A 26140-nucleotide genomic window follows, 5' to 3' on the forward strand; every position below is an offset into this window, starting at 1 on the left:
GTCCTTCCGTGTGCTCATCTCTCTTCACAAACAACTTTTGCCCTCACTGGCATTTTCAGCCAAAGCTGGGTGGATGTGTGATGTGGTAACATTAAGGTCTTACACATTCTGTTGAAAGCAATGACTAGAGAGCACAAAACATCTGGGCAGTGCCCCCAGTGTGGGAAGGGCAAGTACAGCATGGCTGCTGCACTCACCACACGGCGGGAGCTGGCTGGCTAACACCTCCTGCCTGGCACTGGGAACCAAGGCACCAGGCTGCAGGAGGGCACTGGAGCAGAGGTAGCCAGAACTGTCTGCAGGAAACAAGGGTTATAGCGTGGAGGTGGGATCACTGAGCAGGGAACAGTGTGGGGTGATCAGGAGGAGGAAGGTTTGAATATGAAGCAATGGACTGGAGATAGAAAAGCAAGGAGAGAGTGGGACTGGGAAAATGATCTAGAAAGATCTTAGATGTCTTTTCCAACCTAAACGATTCTATGATTCTATGTGATTGTGGAAGGGAAGAGCTGCAGAACACTAATCCATAGGAAATATAGCTTCATTAGCCACACTGCTCACAGGATAACAAGTCTAAAAAGGAAAAAAGCTGATATTTTTCCTGCCATTTCCTGATAGTTATGGGGCCAGGGGATCAACGCTTTTTAACTTCTGCTCTGATCCTACTTAGCACTTCACTTGCGCAGCTGCAATCTGCAAAACGTTTTCTGGCATGCAGTTTGCATGAAAAACGTTTCTGCAAAATAGGGTCATAATTGGGTCTGCGCAGAGAGCTCCCAGTGGCCCTCTGCAGCGCTGGTCTCCCCTCAGGTTCGCCACAGGCAACCCAGGGCAGGACCAGGCTCTGAAGCTGTACTTTGTTACCACCTGAGCGAACAGTTCAGATGACGAGCCTAAAAGATACACATGCAGTCAGGGGATGTAAAACAAAGTATAAAGAAATCATTTTTACCTTATAGATCTTGCCCTCTTCAGTACCAACAAGAAACAAATAGTCTATCTTTTTGTGAAAATCAAATGATGTCCCGCTGCCTGTTAACAAAAGAAAGGTCTGTCACACAGAGAATTGGTTCAGCTGGCCAAAACATGCTTCCTGTCTATGGTAAACACACACTGCCTGTGTTTTCAGAAGTGATTTATTAGCCAGAAGCTCATAAAAGAAATCAAAGCCACCCTTTTGCTAAACTTTCCAAGCTGTGCGTGTCCCCAAGACCTGCAATTTGAACAGCAACCTCAGAGAGATGTAAAAGGGCACTGAAAGAACCAGAAGGGAACTGGAAACCATTTTAGCCTAGGATTCATTTTGGTAAGAGTTCAAAATGCCTGGTGCATACATAAATATTGTAAGGCTCTGGCCACCTCCTACTGGGGAAGAACAGATCTTTTCTGTTTGTTTAGTATCCACAAAAACCTAAGTGGTTTCCTATGCATAAAAGAGCCCAGTGAGAAAACACCCCATCATACCTTCCTGTGCTCTTTTTTCCCTTAATTCAGAATCCATTTAGAAGGCCCATTTCAGTAAAGCCAACAGCAAAGAATGTGATTTGGGAAGAAATCCTCTGCTAGGGACAGAAGGATCCCGTCAATGTCAAAAGCCCTGAATTGTTCAACATCTTGGACTATGTTTAAAACAGGTGTCAGCCACAAACAGGATGTGACTCATTGAGATTTTGTGGCTTCTGCTCCTGAGGCAGATGCATCACCATCATCCAAGAAAGCCAGTTCACATATTGGTGAAAGAAAATTTCAGCAGGGTTCTTAAGCAGAAGATGGGATGCCCCTTGAGTGCCAGAGCTACCTGAGGTTGTCCCTACCAGCAGGGACACCCACAGCAACCATCAGACAAGAAACAGGAACAAGCAGACAGAAGCACAGTAACAGAAACTTTCTGCACAGGCAGTCATCTTAAGCATTATGTCTTTAACATTAACAAAATGTAGTTCTCAAAGGAATTGTTACAGTAATTTCAACTCTCTAATACCATCTGCATTTTTAACATTCAAATAGATTGTTAAATATTCAAGACAAGTCTTTGAAAATCCATTTCCCAGTAACACTAACAAATAATCCCAAAGCCCCTGTGAGTTCTGCAGTGTGCTGCTTTAGCTAGTTTCTTGCAACCTATGTGGTACTGCAAAGCTTCCCACAGACTGCTCAGCAGTTACTAGACTAGAAAAACAGCAATTCTTAAAAGCAGAGCAAGGCTCTCTGCCAAATAGAGGTCCCATCTTCTCAGCTGAAAGCAGGTGTAGAAAGATGATAAGAGGATTCCTCAAGGTCTTCCTTGTGTTATTCAGGACCTCCAGAGCTGACTCATCCCATCCTGTCTCAAGCACAGGATAATCAGGATGAGAGGATTCAGCCTAGAAGGACTGCACTGACTCCACTTTGTACGGAGGGAGCCTAACATAGTAGCTCAGAATAGCTGCTGTGTTTTTACAGAGCCCAAACTCGATGAGGCACATCCCAAAGCTGACTGGGTGCACTGTGCACCCAGGAAAGGGCAGAGATTGCTTTTCATCTTGATTTTGCCAGTCCAGACCAATGTCTGACAGCAAGAACAAAACTGAGTTTTGACATAAACAGGTATGTGCTTTATCCACACAGAGATAAACAGACATTTCCTGAATTAATGTTCAATTCATCTTTTTATGGATAAGCAAAGTAAGTAAAGGCAATATGAAACCAGCAAAACTTGACTCAGCAGCCATTGCTCCAGACAGACTTCGCCCTACTGCATGATGAAAGCAAGGAGGCGTAACTCTCCTTTAGCTCCTTTCCATCTCAACACCCTGCTACCAATTTAATTTCCCAGAATGACTGATTAGGGGCTTTGTGTCAGTAATTAATCAGCATGGCAAGGACTTGGGCTCTTACCAAATGTTTGCAGCTGCAGCCCCTCTGGCCCCTGCATCGTTGTTCCATCTGCCGACAGCTTGATGACATCCATGTGAACCAGCTCATTCTGCAGGCAGAGGAGATTCCACATGAACACCATGCTTTGCAGCAACAATACAGAGACATTCAGTACTTTGAAATGGCAAATTTTATGGAGGAATTTTAAAAAGCTGCCTTGAAGTTGTTTAATGTTTCACATTTGGCAGCTTGCTAACGTGGTGCTTTCCATTAAACTTTCAGGAAACCGATACTTTGGTGCATTGGAACTGAGGGCCACTGGTACATTACCTTGACATGCGCACTTGACCTAGAAAATTTTGAGTTTTGGGGTAAGTGTTTTTTAGTGAAAGTTGGCACAGTCAGCTTAAATCATAGTGTTTAGCTAAATCACCCTGTGCGGCTTAAGATGGATATTTCATATTCTCATGGAGCTAACTAAAGCCCCACATTAATGAATAGCAACTTATCATCTTGCCAATTCTTGCTTCTTAACATCTTCTTGTTAGCCTCAGAGCAGCCTCAGTTCAAAGTACGCTCAACTTCATGGACTCTAGTAACATCTAGCAAGCAGTTTGCTTCAAGGGAAACTGCCCCATGTTTCTGTTCTCAGCAGAATTCTAAAGGACTCTCATGACACTGCTGTGCAAGGTGATGTATTAATACAGGGACAAAAGGTTGTGTCCCAAAGAGTTTACAGTCAAGGTGGGAGACAAAAGACAGATGCAAATAGACACAATATAAAGAAACTACCATAGGGAAAGATACATTCTCAGACTAGCTGTGGGAGTTGAAATACAACTGCAGAATGGAGTTGGTTGTGACTATAAGAACACCCTGGGGCTTCAGAGGTGTCTTCCAACCCCAACCATTCTGCGATTCTCTGATTATGTGATAAAAAGAACAAACAACTAATGATTAGTGAGCAGTATGGGTTGTGGACTGGATGGTGTAATCTGCAAATATCCCACTGAAGGACTGTGGGAACAAAACATAACTTCTTAGCTCAGTGAATTAAGACGTAGTTGAAGCTTCTCCTATCCCAGAGCAGGACTCCAGTGGAAAAAGAGATTCTGCCTGGCAAAGTAAACCCCAGGATTTTCCATGCTGGGGAATATGGGAGAAATTCTTGTGGGCATCTGTTCAGTACTGCAGTTGAGAGGGGACAATGTTCTATAAGGCATTTTTATCATCCTCTGGGGGTACAGAGTTACAGAAGATTCAACAAAGGTCAAAACCCATGAAGTAGTGTTCTTCCTTCTCACTAATTTTCACTGTTGCACACCCACATGCGCTGATCTATTGCTGGCAGTAAATTGTCCTCTGAGAGAGCAGCAAGAAGCAGGACAGATCCCTGTAGAGTTCCACCTTAGCGGGTCTTACTGCACACTGGTTACAAGTCTGATTCAGTGGAAAAAGGCAAGAGTGATGCTAAAAAAAAGGCTACACATGCTGGTTTACATGCGCATGAATTGGAAAGAACCGCACCCAGAGTAATCAGGAGCAGAGCATATTCAACTGCACATCCAAATAGGAGTTGCTGGGGGGTTTTTGGGAGTGCAGACAGGCCAAGCTGAGCAGGCACTTGCCCCTGCTCAGGCTCCCAGGTCTGTCTGCTCTCCAGAGAGCATGTACCCTGACCAAGACATGAGTCTGGTCTGAAGAGCAGCTTTAGAGCTGCCTGAAGCTGGTCATGTTGATACACCCAGTGTGACAGATGCGTGATCTGTGAAGGCCCAGAGAGGTGCTAGCACACTACATCTTGTGTTCTGGTAGAAAGACAAACCTCAAGAGACCTTCTTTCTAAGCACACAACTTTCTGCAATCTTCCCTGAAGATTTCTCCCAGCACCTTCACCTGGCAGAGACCCCTTTGGACAGTTCTGCAGCCCCTCTCCTTCACAAAGGACCCTGCTTATGCAGACTCCCCTGCTGTGCTGGTATTATCTTGTACCCAGCTTCACAGCATAAAAACCACTTTTGTTCCTGGGGCTCTTTGTCACCAGAGCCATTCACTTATTCCTCTGGGTAAATAGCCTGCTGACAATTTGGCCTTCCAGGAATACTGAGCAATAATATATTGCTTCTGCCTAATAATTGCAGAGCACTTTGTAAGCATTAGTGAATCAGGCCTTACAGCTGCTGTTTCCCCCTTAGTTCTTATTAGTCTTAAGTGATGAAGTAGGTCCAGAGCAGTTCAGTAATTTAGCTGTAGGTCACACAGGAGGGAGTGAACTGCAGCTTCTAAACAAACCTGGGATTGCTGAGCATCAGCCTGAGAAGCAGTGCCATGCTGCATCCCTAAGAATTCTTTGAAATGGCTGTGACATTTCTTCTTTTTGATAGGCAATATGTGCACCCAAGATGGAGGCATAGAATCATCCAGAAGCAGAAGTCCTGCATCCTTCCTTGATGTTTTACACCTTTATGAGGACCCAAGTCCTCATAAACAGTCTAAGTACATAGAACTCACGTTCTTTTTCATGAAATTTGTCCAAAGTGAGTGTGCCCATTTCTAACAGAGACAACCATTAAGGTCAAGACAAATCAACGGTCCCTGGATAACATTTGACAGTTCTTCTCTCCAGATCTTGACTGGGTTTGCCAAACATTCAGCTGGAAGAGAGAATGAAATTATTCACTTTGCTCTCAGCTTTGGAAGTGTCAAACAGCTACCAGTGTTTGAAGAAGCTTTATTTCTGGATAGTCCTGTCAAAAAGATTAACAAAGCAGTCTTTCATTTATTCCCTGTTTGCACCATGGTTTTGTAGAATAGAAAACCTCTGGGGTGTCTTCAGTTTTACTCTAAATGAAACCTAGTAAAAGCTCTTGTGAAACTGGAATTCAAGCAGATCATTTCATTTCTCCTTGTTAGATAAAAAAACCCCACAGTTCATAACAAAACATTCTTTCCATCCTGTTTCTTGTTTTCCCTACTGAATATCTGTCTCCCCAAAAAATGTCCAAACAGACAGCACCTATAATGTTACTGTTTTCCATCCCTGCCTACTAAGTAAATACTAGTTCTGGCAATTTCAGTGTTAATTTAATCTAAAAAAAAAATAAAAATCTTAAAATAGTCTTTTCACATGGGTAAGGCCAAGTTCATTACAGTAATGCAAGGAATAAGTAGAAATGACAACTTGCTAAGTGGATGCAGATCTTAGAAGCCACACTAAGGATACTTAGAAATATCTATGTGCTCAAGGGACAGATTATGTGTGGAAACAGTTAAATACTGGTGCAAAAGGGCCTCTGCTTGGTGAGCTGCTATCTGACTCCATCTGCAGACTCTTAGGTTGTCCCAGCTGTGGCATTTCCCTGAAGTAAGAGACTTCAGCCAGTGTTTCCTGTCTCCTAAGGGGAGCACACTCAGTTACCAGGGCTCAGTTGGTAAGTGTACCCTGCCAAAAATTACCTCAGCTGGATGTGTCTGACTGCAGCATGTACTGCCCACTTCAACACAAAATCTTCAGGCATTCCTATTCAGGGGATAATACAGAAACTGAGTGCTGGGACACTTTTATTCTGTACCTGTCTAGGGAGATCTTTTGGGAGAAGGACTTGGGATGCACTTGCAGAAGGGATTTTTTTATTCTGAAGCTGCATATATGAACCTGGAAAAGTCTATAAAAAATAACTTCAAAATCTGTGCCATCTGCCTGTGCTTACGGTTCATTGGGAGATGCTCCTGTTCCTGAACTGGACATGAGGCTAACATATACATATAATACTAGAAATTTATCCCTGCCATGGCAGCAAGGCCTAAAAATTTCAGAACAGGCAAGCCTTGGTGTAGCAGATTGAAAAATGAGTATCCTAGGTTGTAAAGAAATTTATTCTTTTGTTGGGGAATAATTGGACAGCTGCTCCAAACTCATATTTAGGGCAATGCAATTATTTTTTAACAAGAGATTTGAAATCTTCAAATATAAAATGAAATAGCCAGCAGAAAGCCCCACACATCAGGATTCAGAGACATGAATCTAAGAGTCATTTTGAGACATTAATTCTAGGTTTCTATCAACATATTTCAACATACTCCAAAAGGAAAAGTGAACAAAGGCAGGGTATGCAAACTGCAAACAACAACAACAAGTAGTATTCGACGTGAGCTGGCAATGTCCTGGCAGGGAGAAACCCTCTGCCTGTCCGATAGCATACTGCCATCCCACTGCAAACGCAAGCTTACTCTGTACTACTCACTCTGTCCCACATGGGGAGAAATTTAAATTGACCTTCCCTCAGTTCAAATTGCAATCTGTAGGGGAGCATTTTGGGAATGAGAATCTGGAAGCTGTGAAGTAAAGCAGATTATTCTGTTCTGTGTCCAGTCAATCCTTTTTGGACACAGAAAGTGTGAGAACAAGGACCAGGCTTGAATTCCTGCTGCTGCCAAGCAGGATAATGATCTCTCATTTTCAGGCCTATCGGGTGCTACAGGTGCAGCCAGGATGAAGGTTGGGTCCTGACAATGAGTAGGCTGACCCTGCTTCATTTCAGAGCTTAACATGAAGCCCTAGATGCAGCTGTGACTGCACCAGCTGCTATTGCTAACATTTCTTTTCCAACCTGTCTCATTAGAAATAAAAATAATACTAATGAATCACTGAACTTTTGAGGCAATTGGTTATTTTACTGGAGAAAGAAATTGCCACCTACTGTTTACCTTAACTAAAGTCCATGAAACAATCCGCCCATCTGAGGAGACAGAGAAGAAGTTGGAATTGTTGTCCATATCATCCTTCTGCCACTTGACCTTAAAACAAGAAAAAACAAGAAGAAACAAGAAGACAGTCCCAGTCAGCACAGAGCATTCAGCATTAGCAGCACATTGTCCCAAAGCCTCAGTAAGGTCTTCTGAGATCCTTCCTAAAGAGCAGTTGGTTTGCACCCTGGAGGCTTGCTGGTGATAAGTGTGAACACTTACCTCCACCAGCAGTTTTAGAACTGTCCTGAGCACTCCAGTCAGCCACTTTCCTGCAGGATGCTCCAGTAATGTAGTAAAGCCCCTCACCTGGAAACTCTGCACCTACTCATGGGCACTGGAGCACTGCCATCAAGGACAGGTTCTGTGAGGTGTCTGAGCTATGCACCAGACCTCTACACTGTGGCGCAACACCATCCCAGAGCTCCCTAAGACATCTCCAAACCACCAGTGGTGCCACACAAAGGTCTCTAAGCATTAGCCTTGCCTTTCACATTTGATTAATTACATTACTCCAAGTGCAGTGCCACATGGCTACGCTTCAGCCAGACAACCTCAAATTAGCTTTCTGCCTCTATGTGGGGTGCAGGCAAGACCTTGCAAGCAACAGGTGATAAGGGTCCATGGGACACTTCTGTTTCAGGGAGATGAAAACTTTTCCATTAAAACTGAAATCCTCCCTACACCTTCAGAGCATCTGTCTGCCTGGTAAGATTTGCCTTTTGACTGTGACAGCTCAGCAGGAGAGATTAGAACTCAGATAAATGGCTTACAGTTTAGAAGAGACATTTCAGTTAGACCAAAAGCATTAAGAACACTCGATTTTCAGACCTGGGAATTCAATCAGACTGAAGAGAAAAGAATGACTTGTCACTGGGTCTGTCAGCACACACTCCTGTTGGCATCTGTCAGATCAGGATGGGGACAAGTACTTTAGAAGGTTCTGAGAAGCTTTTCAAAGGTATGTCTGTTCCTGTCCAAGCAGTGGAGCAGATAAAGTTCCCTAAACATCATCCCATAAAAATGATAAATGGGTTTGATCATCCCAGATCTTACCAAATACTCTGTCCATTTCCACTTATGTAAATCATACCTAGTCCAGAAAACAAACAGCATTCTCAATACTTTATTACACAGATTGGGTATTCTTGTGACAGGTCCTTGGGAAAAACTGTTAACTCTCTTTTGTAAAATTGTTTATACTGTGAAGTTCTGTGGAGCATGAAAATTGAGCAAGGGACTCGGCAAAAAGTAGTTAAACCTCCACTGAACATGTTTTCTTCCTTTTCTGAGGAAGGAAAAATAGAATGTAAAGGGAATCCATCTGAGAATACTTTAAAATGCCAGTTTCATGCCTATAAGACACAACTGAAGAGCCTTGAGTGGCATATACCTTTGAATACACCTGCACAGGTGAAATTGTAAGTCTCTATGTGGAACTACTTCTGCTATCTGACATTAAAGGAATGGCATAATTCAATATGGCCCAGAATGAAATGATTCACGATTACAATGCAGATTCAACAGGACAGAAATTGCCAAGGCTGACCCGTTGTGGACAAAATGTGCTGGGTCTATCTACTTATTCCAAGAACATCTTCCTGCAATCATGAACTACTGCTGACAGTGATAGTCACCAGCAGCTGCTTCAGATGAAGGAGCTGGTGTAGTAAGGAGTTTTAATTCAAGGTGAGAAATGCAGAGCTCAGGGACACTGGTTACAAAAACATGTCCAATATGCCTCATGCTGGGCACAGAAAAATGGTCATATTTTGAATCAAAAGATTTTTAAAATGTCACTCTAAAATTGTCTGACAGTAAGATATTTTTATGTGTATGTCCAACACAGTTCTCCTCTAACTCATGTTCTTTCTCTCCAGCTTGCTTTCCCAAATATTTGGGAAAAATTTTGCAGACCATCAGACCAGTAGCAAATACATGGATGAAGGATCAACAGCTGTAGTCCATCCCCACCATTCTGTGCAGACACAACTTCTGAGTCCTGATGTCTACACTAACATAGAGTATTGCAAGAACCTCATCTGGAGGTGACCAAACAGCATGAGAATTTATGGGGATCTTCCCAAACTAATTCCTTTCAGCATTCCTAAAGCAAAGAGCTTTACTGCAGGGTTTGCCTGCTCCAAATACCCTCTCTCTGATGGAGATTTATTCAATTTTTCTACTATTAGTTAGGTGCCACAGATCTTCATCCATTACATAGATAGATGGGGTCACCAGCCCCAAAACTCAGGTAGGTTGATTTGTTTGGGATACTCTTGCTCCTCTATTCAAAGCAGTCAACAGTACTTAAGTTATGTACATTTTGTAGACAGCTTGAAAAACAGCCTGTCAGGGACACCAGGCTCTGCCCTCAGATGATTATTAGCAGCTCTCAGTGATGGTAGCTTGAATTTCAGAAAACAGAAATTGGCACTTAATACTTTCTATTTCCTTCGACACCTCTGACACCTTAATCATGTTTGTGATCTTTTTCCTCCTGATCTCTGAATCCCATAAATGCTTATTAGAGTAATTAGCCCTCATGATACTGCAATCAAATCGGGCATCTGCTCAGAACTGGCCTTTTCTCTGCCCCCAGAGGCTTTTCAACACGGCACAACCTCCTGTCATTAGCCGAATCCGTGCTGTGAGGGGCGGAGCATTTGAGGAGAGAACCAAGCAACCGTCTGCACAGTGGCAAGAAGTTAATTTTTCCTCTGAAGCATGCGATAATCAGCCAAGGATTTTGGCTGTATGAAACTATTTAGAGCAAAAGTTCAACTATGATACAATCAGAGTAAAAAAAGCACATAAGAAAGAAAAGTGTGTGCAGCAAAAGGGAGACAAGAAAACAAAAAGCAGCAAGGCTTTTCTGTCCCTGATCCTGATGAGAACTGTAACAAATGCAAGCCATTTTTTCAGTGATCTTTAACCCGTCTATTTTTGCAGTGCAAAATGTGTGAAATCCATTGCTGTAAGAATAGCCTACCACTTTTTATTTTGATTTCTTCAAGCTTGTTTATTTATAAACAAGTTAAGACTATTCAAAACCTTATTTAATATACAGAAATATAAATATTAAGACCTCACATTCATTACTATGTGCAGCAGGTTAGCAGGGTGATAATCCATTCATTTCTAGCAAGAGAATCCTATCATTTTTATCTGTGGCAGCTGGTAATGGCTCCTGTCCAGCAAGAGATTAGACAATTTATCCACTCTGATTTGAAAACGCCCATATTTCTGATGTCATTCCTATGAAATAAATAATACTTGATCTGTTTTCATGAGACACAGGCTGTTAGTCACTTCCACTAACACAATACAATTGGTCAAAATCACCCTGGCCAGGAGGCTGGAGTGTGGTGCAGGTACCAGCTACTGCAAACACAGGTCTGGCTAGCCCTTGGCTTGCCAAAACTCAGGTATGGGGTGCCACATGCAACACACTCACATTGACTGATGAGCAATTCCTTCCCTTTCTTTCCCTACAATTATCCTTCAAGGAGTCCTTTGTCAGCATTGCAATACCACAGCCCTGCTGATACCTGCCGTAAGTGAAATAAGGCAGGTTTTTTTGTCATTCAGGGCCTAAAAAAATTAATAAAATCTGTCCCAACTAGAGAAGAGGACAAGGGCATTATCAAATCCCACTCCCCCACCCACTGGTTCTCCCTTACATGAACTGGCCAAGTAAGATACTCAGATGACTTTGGCATGCAAACATCTCCTTGGGCTGCTGAGGAAAATTCATTCTATTTGACCTGGGGACAAATTCCTTCCAGTGCCAACCTGGCTGTCAGTAGACTCCTAGGCAAAGCCATCATGGGAATGCAGGGTTTTGAGGGACCCAAAAAATATATCTATTATCTTCTGAGGCAAAATCAGACACTCCCCTGCCACTGGTGACAATTCACGTAGCTTGCGCTCACAAGTCTCCAACATCAGGTACTCAACAACCTCCCTGTAGAGACACCTGTGCCTAATTGCCCTTATATAGAAAATTTCCTTCACCAAGAGTCAAGCCAATTACTCCTTACCATCTCCCCAGTGGATGCAAAGAACAACAGTTTATTCCCCTTTTTCTAAGTCTTCAAAAGGGCAAGAAAAGTATGTGCCACTGTTCCTTTCTCTTTTCTCCTCTCTCCAACTCAAATCAAGTGCCTCAACTTGCCTGTTGCTTCCAGGTCCTGTTTTCAGGACCCAAGCCTTCACCACTCCTGTTCTTCCTCTTCAGCCTGGCTCTGCAGCTGTAAACACATGGTACCGGACTACTCTGAGGCATGAATGACGACCTCCTCTCTCTTATATTCTTGCTAATTAATTAGAATGACACATTACTTTGTATTGCAGTATTGCATTGCCAATCACTGGTGATCTGCTATGCTTCCCCTTGAGCACCCTGCTGCCCAACCAGCCATCTCTTATTTCTTATCTGTGCGTTTAATTTCCGCTCTCTAAATGCAGTATCTGCTCTTGTTTTTATTGAATTTCATCACATTGATTTTGGGCCTTTCTTCCAATTTATCAAGATAATTTTGAACATAATCATGTCCTGCAAAGTGCCTTGTCCTCCCAGGGGGCTTCTCTATTCTGTAATTTGAGTTGTTAATGAAAGTATTGATCAAAAACAGACCTGAAGTGACAGCTGGAGAATCTCACTTGAAGCATTTTCAGAGTCTGATAGGGAGCTCTGTATAACTGCCCTTTGAGCACACTGTCTGATCCACCTGAGCAGCCTCCTTATGGTGCTTTTATCTAATTTGTATTTCTCTGCTTTGGTTATACATATGTCACTGTTTAAGCCTGGATCAAAAGCTTTAGTCAAGTCAAGATGGATTGAGATGATAACCTTGATTGCCTCTCTCTTATTCATGAGGCCCATTTCTCTCGTAAAAAAGGAAAAGAAATTATACTGGCTTGATAATCTATTCTGGACAAATCCATGGCAGCTCCTCTGAAATCACCTTATTAGCTAGAAATTCAAGTGTTTTTCCAGTCATTGAAATTGATCTGACTGGTCAGTAATTTCCTGGGTCCAATCTTACAATTTTCCTCTAGACACTTTTCCGCTCTTTCCAGCCCTTTGAGATCTTTCCTCCTTTCCCTAGCCATGCTTGTGCCACAGGCCAGTGTGCAGCCTGATGCTTTGCTTTGCTATTACCCACAGTTTTTGACCCCTTATGGCTGCCTTTGGATGCCTCTGGCTGGGTGAATTGTCCAGACACTGTTTTCTGAGCTCTGGTACTCTGTCTGGGCCACTTCCCCTCCTGCATTTAAGGACAGGCCCTTTGAAGAAAGAACCTGCAGATACCTTTTTGCCAGATATTGGCTCCACAGCACAACAGAAAAGTGTGTGGATATTGATGACAGTAGACCATCATATTTCAGTCTGCCCATGTCACAGGAACACAAATGAGTGTGAGTCCATAGGTGACAGAGGACTGGTGCTTCCTCTCATCCATCCCATAGAGCACATCCCAACCCTGCCTCTGAGTCAAGGTACTCAGCTCAGATGCCGTAAATGGGCTTACACATAAACCCCAGCCTGTGCCTAAAATGCAGGACAGATGTAGCCCAAAAACTCTCTGAAATGCATATAATGTCCTGAAATTTTTCTGGTTATTTCTTTAAGTACTCCAGGGTATGTTTAATCTGAGCTAGTTGATGAGCAAGAATTTATCTAAATATTCTTTAATATGCTCTTTCCTTATTCTTACTTGTGCTTTTATTCTCTTATAACATTAAGCAGTCTCAGACACTCACTGTACAGCATCAAACAATACAGCATCAAATATTTAATTCTTATTCATACCACTTAGTATTAGCTGCAAGATTTCTTTAGTAATGTCTGTATCTTCATTCCTTTAACTTCTTATATGCTTCCCAAATATTTTCCCTTTCCCTTTTATGACCCAGGATAACCACAGCTCACTCAGCACATTTACTTCTTTTTATTAATTTATGTTTGTGCTTTTCCCTAATACTCAGCTTTAGACATGTCTTTGTTTCTGTGCCTCAAGCATTTCTTTGTAAGCCACTGTTGAGATGTAGCTGTACAGGCCCCTCTCAAAGACTGCCATTCTGCCCAGCCCAGCAGCCCAGAGATTTCATTCATCTGTCTCCTTAGCTGAAGAGAGCCACAGATTAGTAGAAGTCTGAGTGTGCACCACAGAAGCACAAGTGCTTCCCAGCCCTGCTGTGCTCTCCCAGCCACCCTCTTTTGCCCATACCTTGGTCACACAAGGTAAGCAGTGGGATTTGGACCCTTTTCCTTACATTCACGCTGGCTAAGGACTTTTACTCCAGTCTTCCCACTGGCAAACATCTGCTCCTTGAGCAAGGGAATCAGCCTGTTTTCTCTTGCTGTGCCTGATCTGGCAGCCAAGCACAGACACAAACCCATTGTCCAAACCACATTTCCTGTTCAGTATACACAAGCCTGGGCCAAAGCAAAATGCCAGAAGAGCTCTGGGGCTCTCTCGAGGTGGACAAGCTGAACATGTGCTGTGATTTAGCAAGAGCACAAACTCTCATGGATGCAGTTTAGCTGCATCTGTTGCACAACGGCCCAGCTCACCAGCTGGCAGATGAACACCATATGGATTCTTGAAGAGACAGACAGATCAAACTCCAACTGGGAATACCCATCTAAACCTGGGCAAGTTAGTCCAACTGTGGGCACCTTTGATCTGCATAGTGGACACTTTCTCCATTTCACAGTTAGCCTGCCTTTTAGTGTGCCTCAGCATCATGCCGAAGGCTCATGCTGAAGTGCCAATCTACAATTCATTGCTCCACAGGTCACATCTGAAGCCAGTTTGATTTCCCTGTGCTCTGGTGCAAATACTCTCCTGGACTACCTTACAGCAGTCTCTGATTTGAACTAAGAAGCAGTTCTATTTCTTCACTCTGTCACCCTCAAATGCATTTCTTGTTGGTTCCTGACAACAACTTTCAGCAAAACAGCATTCAGAAACATAAGTCATGATCAGAGAAGAAATCTTTCACTTTCTTTTCCTGCCAATGATAAATCACCATTTCTTTGTTAAGTCTCCTCTCTGGGTCACTTATCCGTGCTGTTTTCCAGGGGATCTGCTGGTGTGAAAAGTCTCCTACACTCAGCTTATCCAGAGTCCACTGACCTTTTGTTTTGCTGGAGCAAATAGTTTGTCCCTCCTTGCTGCTGAGATAAAGCAATGCATCTACAACAAAGTTTTCAAGTGTCCCCGATCAAGGACATTTCCAGCTATTCTGCAATTGTTGCTTGACACAACAAGTGGACACAAGTGGACCTTGACACCTCACAGAGGATCCTCTGCCAGCTACCACAAGTGAAACCAAGGCCAGGCACCCTGAGGAGTGTAATAAAACGCAAGACTGCTCTCCTGCAATCAGTCACAAGAGACACCCCAAAATTAAACACTCAGCCATCTAGAAAGTACAGAATACTTACCTCACAAGCAAAGTAACTCCAGCATCAGCTTTTATACATAAAGAGACAGAAGAGCAAAGTTTAGAGGCAAGAAAGAGTGCAGGGTCTGGAGCCCCTCCCCATTGCCAACTTGGACAGCAGTACAAATTATCCTATGTAGAGGTGGGTGGAAGGAAGACAGAAAACTTCATTCCCCACAGTGGTTTTTTGAAATAAAAGCAAAAACTGGGCTTAGTCCTCATTGATTACTCATGTTGACTATCAGCAGTAATGAAGATTTTAAACGGCTTGTGATAACGGAGTGTAGCCTGGTCAAATATCAAAGCAGCCCAGTCAGACTCTTTGGCTAAGTCTACAATTGGTGAAGAAAGAGCTCCTGGGTCCTGCTTGCGGTCAGAGCATATGATAACAACTGTGGAGAAGATTTAGCTGTGCTCTTGTTATCTGTAGGTGTGGACTTCCTGCTAAAGGTAAATGTGGGCAAGTAGACAGGAACCTTAGTATGCCCAGCTGGTCTTTCAGTGAGGTGCACCAGAACCATGGAAACACCAGCATGCCCATTCTAGAGCCAGCGTGGCAGGGTACAGCATAAAGGGCTCCTGTCCTGTGATGCACACTGAGAAAAGAGATTGCTGGTCTCTATCTGCACTTTTTGCCATTCCTGTCTATTAACTGGGAAACAGACAATATCTCTGCTGTGGAATGTCTAGTAAGAATGAAAGATCACAAAAAAAAATTTTTTTAAGTGTGCTTTGGTCAACATTGTTGCAGAAAGTATTACTCCTTGATTATTTTTTTCTCAGAAACTCTGCTGTGAAAGCACAGTTCCTCCCCACATCTGCAACCCTGCGTTCTAGAAAAACACCAGCATAAACACTGGCACAAGTTGTGAATCAAGCCACAACAAAAGGGGAGAAGCCATCCCAGACGTGAAGAATCAGGCCTTCCATTTGGTGAGAGCTGAGCTGTCACTGTCACACTCTAGAGTCTTTGCACATGCAGGAACTTCACAGTAAAAAGAGTCCATGAGCTGAGGGACACCTCTCTGCCACTGCCTGAGGTATCTCCATGGGGAGGATGTTGGAGACTCTTATGAGGCAAAATGATTTTTCAGGCCAGGAGGCTGATGCCTGCATGAGGGCAAAATCTGATACCCCAGAAAGGCTCATCTGAGCCTCCTCCTCCTAGAATCCATTTATTATTTAAAGGAAGGCAAGTCCCACATCAAACTACAAGTAAAACAGAAGCATTAATGCTGTCCTTATTTCAGTGACATATAAAAAATAAATTGTAACTAGAAAATGAACAAAACTAGCTTTAAGGAGCACAGGCATATGTATCCAATCCTGTAAGGCCTGATGAAATTCCATCTATGGTACTTAAAGGAGCAGCTGAAGCAATCCTTGGATTTCATAGCAATTAGCTACGAAAAGAGAGGAGAGGTCCTGGTAGACAGGAACAGGGCAAAAATGCCCCCAGGAGACACAAAGCAAACCTGTCTTGAAGGATAGGTTAAAGGACAGTGGATGAGTCAGCCTAACGCTGAACTTTGAGAGCTGGAACAAAGTATTAAGTCATCGGTACATATGTACAGGATAAGAAAATGAGAATCAGTGAATATGGTCTCCTCAAAGAAAGACTTTGTCAAAGAGAATTTATTTCTTTCCTTTTCAGGGTAACAAATCTAAGAGAAAGAGCAGATTTGTTATCTTTAATTTTGTAAGGCTTTTGGCATATTCTCTGTGATGTCTTCAGAAGAAAGATAAGGAAATACTGTGAAGTGAATGAATGCTTGAAAATGAATTTCCAAAGGTTTAGACAATGATTTCTTGACCATATAGGAAAACATCTCTAGATGGTTCCCAGGAGTGACTATCCTCATTTCTTTTAACTTTATTTAGCTTTAATCTTTTAACTTTGTCTAGCCTCTGTTCTAGCTGGCCTGTCCAAGGCATCAGGTTCAGTACTATACAATATTTTCATTCGTAAGTTGCATACTGAATGGCAAAATACACAGAACATTTGCAGATGAATTTCATTAGGATAAGGACTCAAAGTTATCTTGAAAAATCAGAGTTGTTATCTGAAAATAATAAGGTGAAATGTGATAAAGACAAGGGCAGAGGGACACAGGACGAAGAAAGTATTAAATGTGTAGAAATTAGGGAATTTCTGTCTGGGTGACTGTAGTGCAGAAAAGTATCAATGGCTGGTAAGGCAGTCAGTAAAGTGACACTGCTGGAGTGGCACAGAAATATTTTCACATGTATTAAGAAGTGTGTACCATGTAAGACATAGAAGGCAATGACTCCAGTCTGTTAGTACTGGTGAAGACAGCTAGACTGCCTAGTCTCATTTTGAAAAAAAACACTTCAAGAATGATAACACAACATCTGTGAAGCATGATGGGAAGAAGAGGACACTCTCAAGGCCTCTGCCACTTCTCGTTTCTGTGTTTCACAGTTTCCCAGTTCCAGAAAGGAAGGTGCAGTTTTACTTTAAATTCAGTCTCCCCCTCACATGTTTATTGCGTGTCATGTTCAATCACATTGTGACTGCTTTGTTCACTGCAATAGATGAGACTGTTTTGTATAGCAAACAAGTCTTTTGAGTGTGAGTAAAAGATGATGGGGAGAGATAAATGAAAATTACTTGTTACTTAAAAATAAATCCATTGAAAAATGTTCATATCTTAAAATCTGGGTTTTCTTTCAAATGCAAATGTTTCAGCTATGACAGGAATCTGCAGATAAGGGACCTGCTAAGCAAAGGAGAGTTCTCAGTGCTGTTCAGTCTTTTGTAGAAAAAATGGTTGACATTTTACCATTAAATCATGCAACAAGGCAGAATGGGTCAGTTCAATTTGCTTAGGAAGTAAACTTGCCTCCACAACAGAACTATTGAAGAAGTAAGGTCTATAAGGAGTAACTCCCAAGGTGAGTCAGTAATATTTAAATATTTGTCTGTAGTGTTTGTCTTAGAGAGAAAATGATTTAGACATCTGATGAATATCAAAGTGTTCAAAGATTCCAATGTCTCTTAGTCAGTTTGGGCGTCCTGCATTTCTCTTACATCTTTAATGAGCAACTCCAACCTAAAGGACTCCCAGCTATTCTATCAGTAGCAGAGGCAGGGATTTACTCAAATGTCTCTGTGCTTTACCCACTGTATGTTTGTGACGATGAACATGACATGTGTGAACACACATGACAGGTGTGGTAACAGTAAATAGGTACTGAAACAAAGTCAGGTGCTTCATCTACAAAGAAATCAGGCAGCAACCCAGGCAGCCAGCTTGGCAGGATCATATGCCACTAAGCAAAGATGCAGAAGGAAGAATACCTATGATAATGAAAAGCATCTCAAAATCTCCTGGAATAGAAGACACAGCCCAGCACTGCCTACATGCTCCAGGAGCAGCCCACTTGTCTCACTGGCATGAGACTGGATCATGGCTTTATTTATGGGTACCACCAAATACTGGGCTTATCTGGTGGAATACAGCTGTTCTGGCTACAGTCAATACCAGGAACTTACCATCTAATAATTGTACAAATTATTTCTCTCCTTCTAGCAGCATATGGGTACTTACAAGTTTTGCTATAAGCATTCTCACTGTTTTCTCCTCCAAAGTCCTTGAAAACTTCCTGATAGCTGGAGGAAAAGAAGTAGATGAGCTCAACAGCAATGAGAAAACACTCTAAGATAAACTCTCATGTCATATCTAGTTCCATAAAGACTCCTCTTTAGAAAAACACTGCTCTCCTACACCTAGATAGAGTGTTCTCCGCCTTGATGGGATCTTCCTGGGATTTAGAGGACCAGGCTCCATCTCATCAGCACAAGCAAACTCAAGGGTACAAGGTCGGCCAAGAGGAGCAAGGAATTAGGCCTAGTGCATCAGACCATCCACAAATTTGGGGTACAGAAAAAGTGTAGCAAAACCTTTCCTACTAGAGAGCACATGTGGTGATGGCGGGAGGAGCTAAGCAGTAAGCAGAGAGCGCGGACATAGAAGTGCCACTGAAGCAGGGCAAAGGCACAGCCTGAGGCTTGTGCATCATTCATGCTTCAGAGATTCAGATTCATCTGAAGGAAGCAGAGTTCAGTTATAAATAGCACTGGATAAGGCTGGCCCTATTTTCAGTTTGTTCTCTTCCTGCTGGGATTTGGATGTTCTGCTCTGTACAGTGTTTCACCAGGAATCTGTGTGCTTGTTCCTCTCAGAGTACTGTCCAGTGAATTCATTAGGCTGGCATGTAAGCAGATGAGGAGGAAGGAACCAGACATTAGGCTGTCACCTCTTTGTCCTGTCAGTGGCTGTGTTCCCATGTCAGACACAGCATGCAGCTGAGCAATGCATGCCAAAGGCCAACAAAACTCAGGGGTATTTCACCGGTGCAATTCACATCTCTTGGTTTCAATTCTGACTGTGCTAATGGTGCAAGACTCCCAATTCACAACAGACAAAATATGAAGTTTCCCACTCTGTATGTAGGAAAAGCAGACACACAGGGCAGGCAGATTCACTTCCAAACCCCCAAACTGCCTGTAACTGCCTGCTGTTACATCAGAGACAGTGTGTGCAACATGCCTGACAGAAGGTTCCCATCACCACTGGATTAAGTGGACTTGCAGCAGGGATGGGGAGAGAGGAGAGACTCTCCTGGGAGAGTCTCTCTCTCCTGCTCTTCCTCTCTCCTGCTGGATGCTAAGAGCCCCAGACAACACATCAAGCAGCTCACTGTGGCTCCCAAGGTAGGAGAAGGGTGGGGGTCATGGCACCCAGCTCACTGTATCTCGCTATGTATCAACACAACCTTGCCTGCACTGTTCCTTGCCTCTAACTCTGCCATTATCATTCTCTTACTTTCATTTCATCCTCTTCAGAGCAGCATTCTATTGTTTCACAGGCTGTATAAGAGCCATTAAGACCCATCAGCATATTATTATACACACTATAAAGCAGCAGAACAGAATTCAAAGATCCAAGCAACCAAACAAATGCATTACAACTTCTCTGATATTTTAAACCTCAGGCTAACATCTTCCAACATTCCAAGGCTTGAAGGGACTTCTAAATTTTATAAGTGAAATTTTATCCATAAATCAGCCCTAGTGCAACTAACTGGCAAAGAAAGTTTCTTGTATATTGCTTGGAGACACCAGAAGAGAAATAATCAACCTGAAAACCCACAGAAGGATGGTTTGGATCTTAAGTAAAAGGAAGAGGGTAAGAGAAGCATGAGAGAAGTATCTAATTTAGCAAGGAACAGTGAGAGCAAAAGGTAGAAAATAAGTTCAGCATCTGAAGTTCAGAGGGAAATGTGGCACCACAGCGAAAAGAGCTCATTTTTTTTTAGACAAACATTACATGATCTGCAATGGACACTTTACTAGACAATTTCTAACCCAAAAGAATCCATGCCCAAGGCACAATTTAAAAATAACCATGAATAATTTCTGAATCTTCAGAAGACACAACTAGATACCATTTCAAAAAGTATGATGCCAAAGTTAAACTATTAGGGACTTTGTTCATTATCGTCAAAGACATTTAGGAATAAGCATTTGGATGTTTACCTTTCCTAACCTATAGTGCTTTAAAAAGTGTCCAACAGTTTTGGACAAGGTACAAGCATGCTGCAAAAGATTTAACCCAATATTTCTGCTACAGGACTATCTTGCAATTTCCACCACTTCTACCAAGCATAAATGAACCCAAAGCCTCCAGATGAATTTTTGTGGCTCAGCACAGTCTTTCCAAAAAGTGGTAGCAGTTAACTCTGTGGGAGACAGGATTTCCTCCATTAGGGCTGTGCCTGTAGTCAGCTTTCACAGCAACTGAGGACAACCAGAAAGCTGCTGATCTTGATCCTGATTTCTGCAGCAAGCATATGGCAACTCTTCCCAAGCACAGCCCTTCATTCCCAGCTCCCTCCAGGAGAGGACAGGGACACAAGTGATGCTTGTCAGTCACTAAATACCTCATGGTGCTGCAGTGAGGAACACAGTGTCAGATACTCAACAGACAGGACAACTGCTGCTGCAACAGCCTGTTACTGGACACAGAATTCGGTGTAGGGAGCAGGACTGCAACTAAGGACTGCTCCCACGAGGAAGCCTCTGACAGACTGAGATCTCCGGACCCCAAACGCATACTCACTGGGCAATGGATGTTTCTCCCACTGCTTCCTGTGCAGTGCAGAATGAATGAAGTGACCTCTCTGGTCTCTTTTACTTCTGGGATGTAAGAAGTTGACTTTTTGCCCTGTTTGCACTGGGTCAAGTATGCAAAGCATGGGTGGTGGCACAAAAAAAGTAGAAAGCTGAAGAGGAAGGTCCTCTGTGCAAACATTGAACTGATCCAATATGAGAAACACAGTTGTCTTGCACTACTGAAGAGGTTTCATGCTAAATGATTCTCACAATTAGGTTTCTGCTCTATTTTGCTTTAAGGCTATATTCTTCCCCCTTTCTTAGGTTCAGATTCCTTGGCTTCAGGTCTCTGTTGCTTTCCTTTCTTCTTCAGATTTCTGTTTCTCCTCTAGAGTTATCCCCTACCAGTATCATCACAGAGTTGAATGAGATTTTTTTCACTGAACTAACCCCAGCAAACACCTACTCTGTGCTTCTCAGTGAAGACAACAGAAGGGGTGTTGAGGCTGCTCTGATACAGGTGATTTTTATTCTGACCTTGACAGCAACCTTCTGTCTTATATTTTTCTTGTGTTTTCTTTGCATCAAACAATTTGTGTGCCTGAAGCCAAAGGAACAAAGTATGATGTGAAGTACTAACATCTCAGAGGAAATGCAAGCAGCAAAATCTGTTTGTCTGAATGCAGATGACAGTTTGGAGAATGCTCACCATCAGAAATTAAACAATGTGCTGGTGTGACAGTGGATTGTGAACAAAATCCCTTTTTTTTCTCCTAAGTGCAGCAAATATGATCAGCTTCTCATAAAAACCTTTCTTTGTAGAGCTGTGTAGTGGTTTCACGTTCACTAAATTTTGGTCTTGGTACTTATTCTTTTTGTGAGAGAGAGACTAGGAGAAAAACAAAGCAGGCTTAATTTTAAAATTAAAAAATAGTTTATTGGTATACACTAAAAGAATAGAAAAACGGAAAGTTGGAAAAAACTAAAATGGAATGAAACTTCAAAAAACACTTTTTCCTCCCCTTACAAACTGTTTACTTTTTTACAAAACAACATAAAGAGACAAAACTTGTAATTTTTAGTCAGTTTCATTATTTGATAATAGTCTTTTATTAATTTATTAGGGGAAGAGTATCTTTTTGAGTCATGGATCCTGACAACTTAGAACAGTTTTCCTGTGGGTTTTAAACTGTCACAAAAACAACTGCCCAGAGAAAACTTGCTTTTGTGACCCTCCCAGGAGCAGTTTCTTAAGCTGCTTATGGGTCATGGGTCTTAGACTTTTGCATATTGGGGTGTCACTTTTTAAAGGTGAATAACTCTGAAGCAAAGGATTCTTCACTTTAAGGTACGGAGATATCTTCTCACTTCTTCACTGGTGTAAGGGGCTTCTTATCTTTACCTCTGTTTAAGCATCTTATAGGATATTACTTAGTTCATCACGAACACCTTTGCTTAAATCTACACGCAAAACAATCATCTCTCTAAATGCATATCTTTTTCATGATTTAAAGGAATAACTTAAATATAGAGTTTATCTCTATGGCTCAAGTAAGAATAGAACAACCAACTCTTCAACCCTCTGTCCCAATAGTCTTTTTACTCTTGCTTTACTGACTTCAAGCTGTTGTTTTTTATGTTCACTCTGTCTTTTCTTACTCACTCAGAGAAGGGCCAAGCTCTGGAAGCTTCATGTTGCTAGGAAAGAGTTAAATCTGCTCAGAGTTTTTGTCTCTCACTCTTTGTAGCTTGTAGTGTTAGATGTTCAAGACCGAGCTGATAAAGAAAAACTCATGCAGAAACATTAGAGATTGGAGCACTCAGGCAGTCTAAAATCACAAAGAGACCCCAGGCAAGATCATAAATGCCTTCTCAGCCCACCCCTCAGTGTAAATCAGGGTGGCCTCGGCCCAAATAGTGCTCATAGCTCCCATCAGGGGCTTAGCAGATATTTTCTCTGCTCTAAGGAAATTTGAAGAAAGTAGCTGTTACAAAACAGCAACCTCTCCTTCCCCCGCCTTCATCTGGGAGCTGATAGAATCCAGCCAAGCCTCAGGCCAGCTCCCCCTCCTCAAAAAGGGGGGAGCAGCAGGCCCAGCTTGATGTTACCTGTCTCTCTCTGGCTAAAGGAAAAAGGAAAAGAGCCCACCTACAAGAAATCAAAGAGTTTTATATAGTACTTCCCAAAGTCGCAGCTAACAATTTCAGTAGTCAGAATAGATGTCAATATTCTAACTAACTCTCTGATAGGTCTCTGTCTCTTCTAAAGCAATTCCCAGGTCCTGACCTGGAGAAATATTTTACATTCTTTTATAACTAAAAAACTAAACTGTACTAACCCATGACAAGCTATGTGCAGAAGCACAGAATGGGGTAAAGAATAGCAGGCTGTGCTTACTTTAAAGGATTTTTCATTTTCTTCTATCAGCGAAACAAGACTTCTGTGACTCTGGGATGGCTTCACAAAATGCGAAAGTTCAGTTTAGATTTATTTAAGAAATTAGATTGGAACACAGAAAATAGACAAATAGAAGGGATCACACAATTATGTGGCAAACTCCAGTGAGCAATTTCGGGTGTGTTTTGTCAGGTTGATGCTTGAGATGGGACTTCTACATGTTCTGCTGGAAAACTATTCTGCAAACTGACACTCTTTTAAATTTGGCAGTTTGCAGGCTATTACCATCTTGCCTTGACTTCTTTGTCCAAACCATGAGCACCACATCTAACCTGACTGGCGTTTGGTGAAGAATTAGCCTGCAGTGGCCAGCCCTTTCTCTTCCCATTCACAAATATAGGGCAGAAAATAATTCTCTCAGGATGGCACTAAAGCTCCATGGTATTAGCTCCTCAGGGAGGCCAGATCAGCTTCAGTAATCAACACCGAACAAAGTTGTGCTTCTAGCCAGTGAGGTCTCCATAGCAATTCCAAACCATGCTGCCAACACAGGCATGCCTGTGACAGCTGAGATTTGCTTGAAGCACAAGAAAAAGAAATGTTCCATTTGTAGATCCTAGGGTCAACACTCTGCAGTAGGAATTTCATCAGTAACTCTGATGGTGAGAAAGTAAAATAAAAGATTATTTCCAACCCTCTGCAGCAGTATAACCTCTGCACTAGTCTCAGTAGAAATAACATCCATTTGGCTTGATGTGAAAGTAAAATAGAAGTGCATGGTGAAAACAAATCTGTCAAATAAGATGTGTTTTAGGAAGGAGATGGAACAACAGAAACAAACCCTGACACATAGTTCCAGTTATTAATTCCTGATTCTGAGCTACTCCAGCTTCCAAAGAGTTCAAATCTAAAATATTTGGTATATCCCACTGTAGAAAGTAAGAGAAAAAGCACTCTTCTAGATGTAAATAACCCCTAATCATCACCTTTTTAAAAGAAAGGAGAAAGAAAAAAAATTAAAGCTAGAAAAAGGAGAGGCTCTATGCTGAGAGATCCTTTGCAGCAAGGTGTCACTTCTTACCAGAGAACACAGCTCCTGTGGCTGCCAAAGTCTAGTCCAGTAGCTCCATATCGGCCAACGTCACTAACCTCCAGAGCCAAGCCCTGGGACGGAGCCATTGGCTCAAAAACATACACTGTTCAGGGACTTGCTTTGTAGGCCTACTCAGAGATTATGGAGTGTGAGGATTTTGCTGACTAATAGAGCATAACTTTGATTAAAATGGGGTTTAGGTTAATGCCACATAGGTTTTTTCCCAGCAGAACATGACAGGTTTGACATAGTTTTACAGGAGGTGACTCCTTTTAAGCTGGTGTTTACCTTCAAAGGTCGAGAAACCTGAATTCACTGACCTGGGAGGCCATTTCTAGTTCTGTGATCCTGTGACAACTGAGTTTTGGTGATATTAGCTACATTCCATGGCATGTTTATACATTCATATGTCTATGTACATGTTTATTCCTCTCTGTTTCCTCCTCTCTGAGGATTTGGATCCTCAACAATTAGTAATAAGCAATTAGAAATGTGTAATTTAAAACAGGCTAGAATTTCCATTATTTACAATGCAGTAGCACTTAATACATGGGAGATAATTGCCAAATCAATAAGAAACCATTGCTATGCTTTTTTGAAAAATAGGGAGTAGTATCAGGTAGAACTCTTTCTTAGGTAGCAGAAGTAGAAAATTTGCATTATTTTATTTTGCTCTTAACAATGGGAACATTACATCAGCTTTGTTTTATGCAAACGTACTGATATATTACTAAGTCACTGAAAATGGAACAGCACAAGAAAAGAGCTGTCAGTCTGCTTTACTCACTTCCCATTTTGTTTCCATTGTGAAAGGGATGCATTGTTTCAAAAGAAAAAAGCCAGGCGGTCCAGAGAACAAAGGCTCCTAATTGCTCAGGATAACATTGTTACTTTTCTACTTTGTTCACTTTTCCTACAAAAAAGGGGCATTTTTTTGAGATCTCATATCTAGACAAAGACTGGGCCTCAGACTAGTGGGGAAAATGGGGGAGAATAGGGGACCTCTGAGCTAAATATGAGAAAAAAGGCATCACCTTCTAGAATTATTCAATGCTGAATGAGGAATAACAATCAACGTCTCAACGTAACAGATAGTCGATGCTGCTTTTCATCACATTGAATGCAGTGAAAACCTTTTCTAAACCTTTTGGCTGATATTGACCAATGCTTACACTTCAGATCTTTCCAACAGAGGTACAAGCTCTTTGCATTGCTGTAGAATCACCTAACTATTAAATTGGCTTGCTAGTTCTGTAGCAAAAATTCTAAAGTTTCATAAAAATATTAGTATTTTAATCACAGAATCACGGAATGGTTTGAGTTGGACGGTTGGAACAAGACCATCCTGTTCCAACCTCCTTGCCATGGACAGGGACATCTTCCACTAGACCAGGTAGCTCAGAGAAAATTTTTTTATTGCCAAAGAAAACTAACAATTTTAATTCTCAGT

General features: G+C 42.1%; 1 protein-coding gene across 1 annotated transcript in view; it reads right to left on the reverse strand.

Annotated features, from left to right (window-relative positions):
- The window catches only part of DNAI1 (dynein axonemal intermediate chain 1), a 139090-nt gene that overhangs the window by 40871 nt on the left and 72079 nt on the right, over window positions 1-26140 (reverse strand). Inside the window, exons 14-16 of the mRNA XM_040089974.2 lie at window positions 7564-7653; window positions 2878-2965; window positions 953-1032 (exon numbers count right to left, since the gene is read on the reverse strand). Coding sequence (XP_039945908.1) covers window positions 953-1032; window positions 2878-2965; window positions 7564-7653 — 258 coding nt within the window. The remainder of the gene's footprint in view (window positions 1-952; window positions 1033-2877; window positions 2966-7563; window positions 7654-26140) is intronic.

Source organism: Hirundo rustica, chromosome Z, assembly GCF_015227805.2.
Source record: "Hirundo rustica isolate bHirRus1 chromosome Z, bHirRus1.pri.v3, whole genome shotgun sequence".
Classification (NCBI taxonomy): Eukaryota; Metazoa; Chordata; class Aves; order Passeriformes; family Hirundinidae; genus Hirundo; species Hirundo rustica.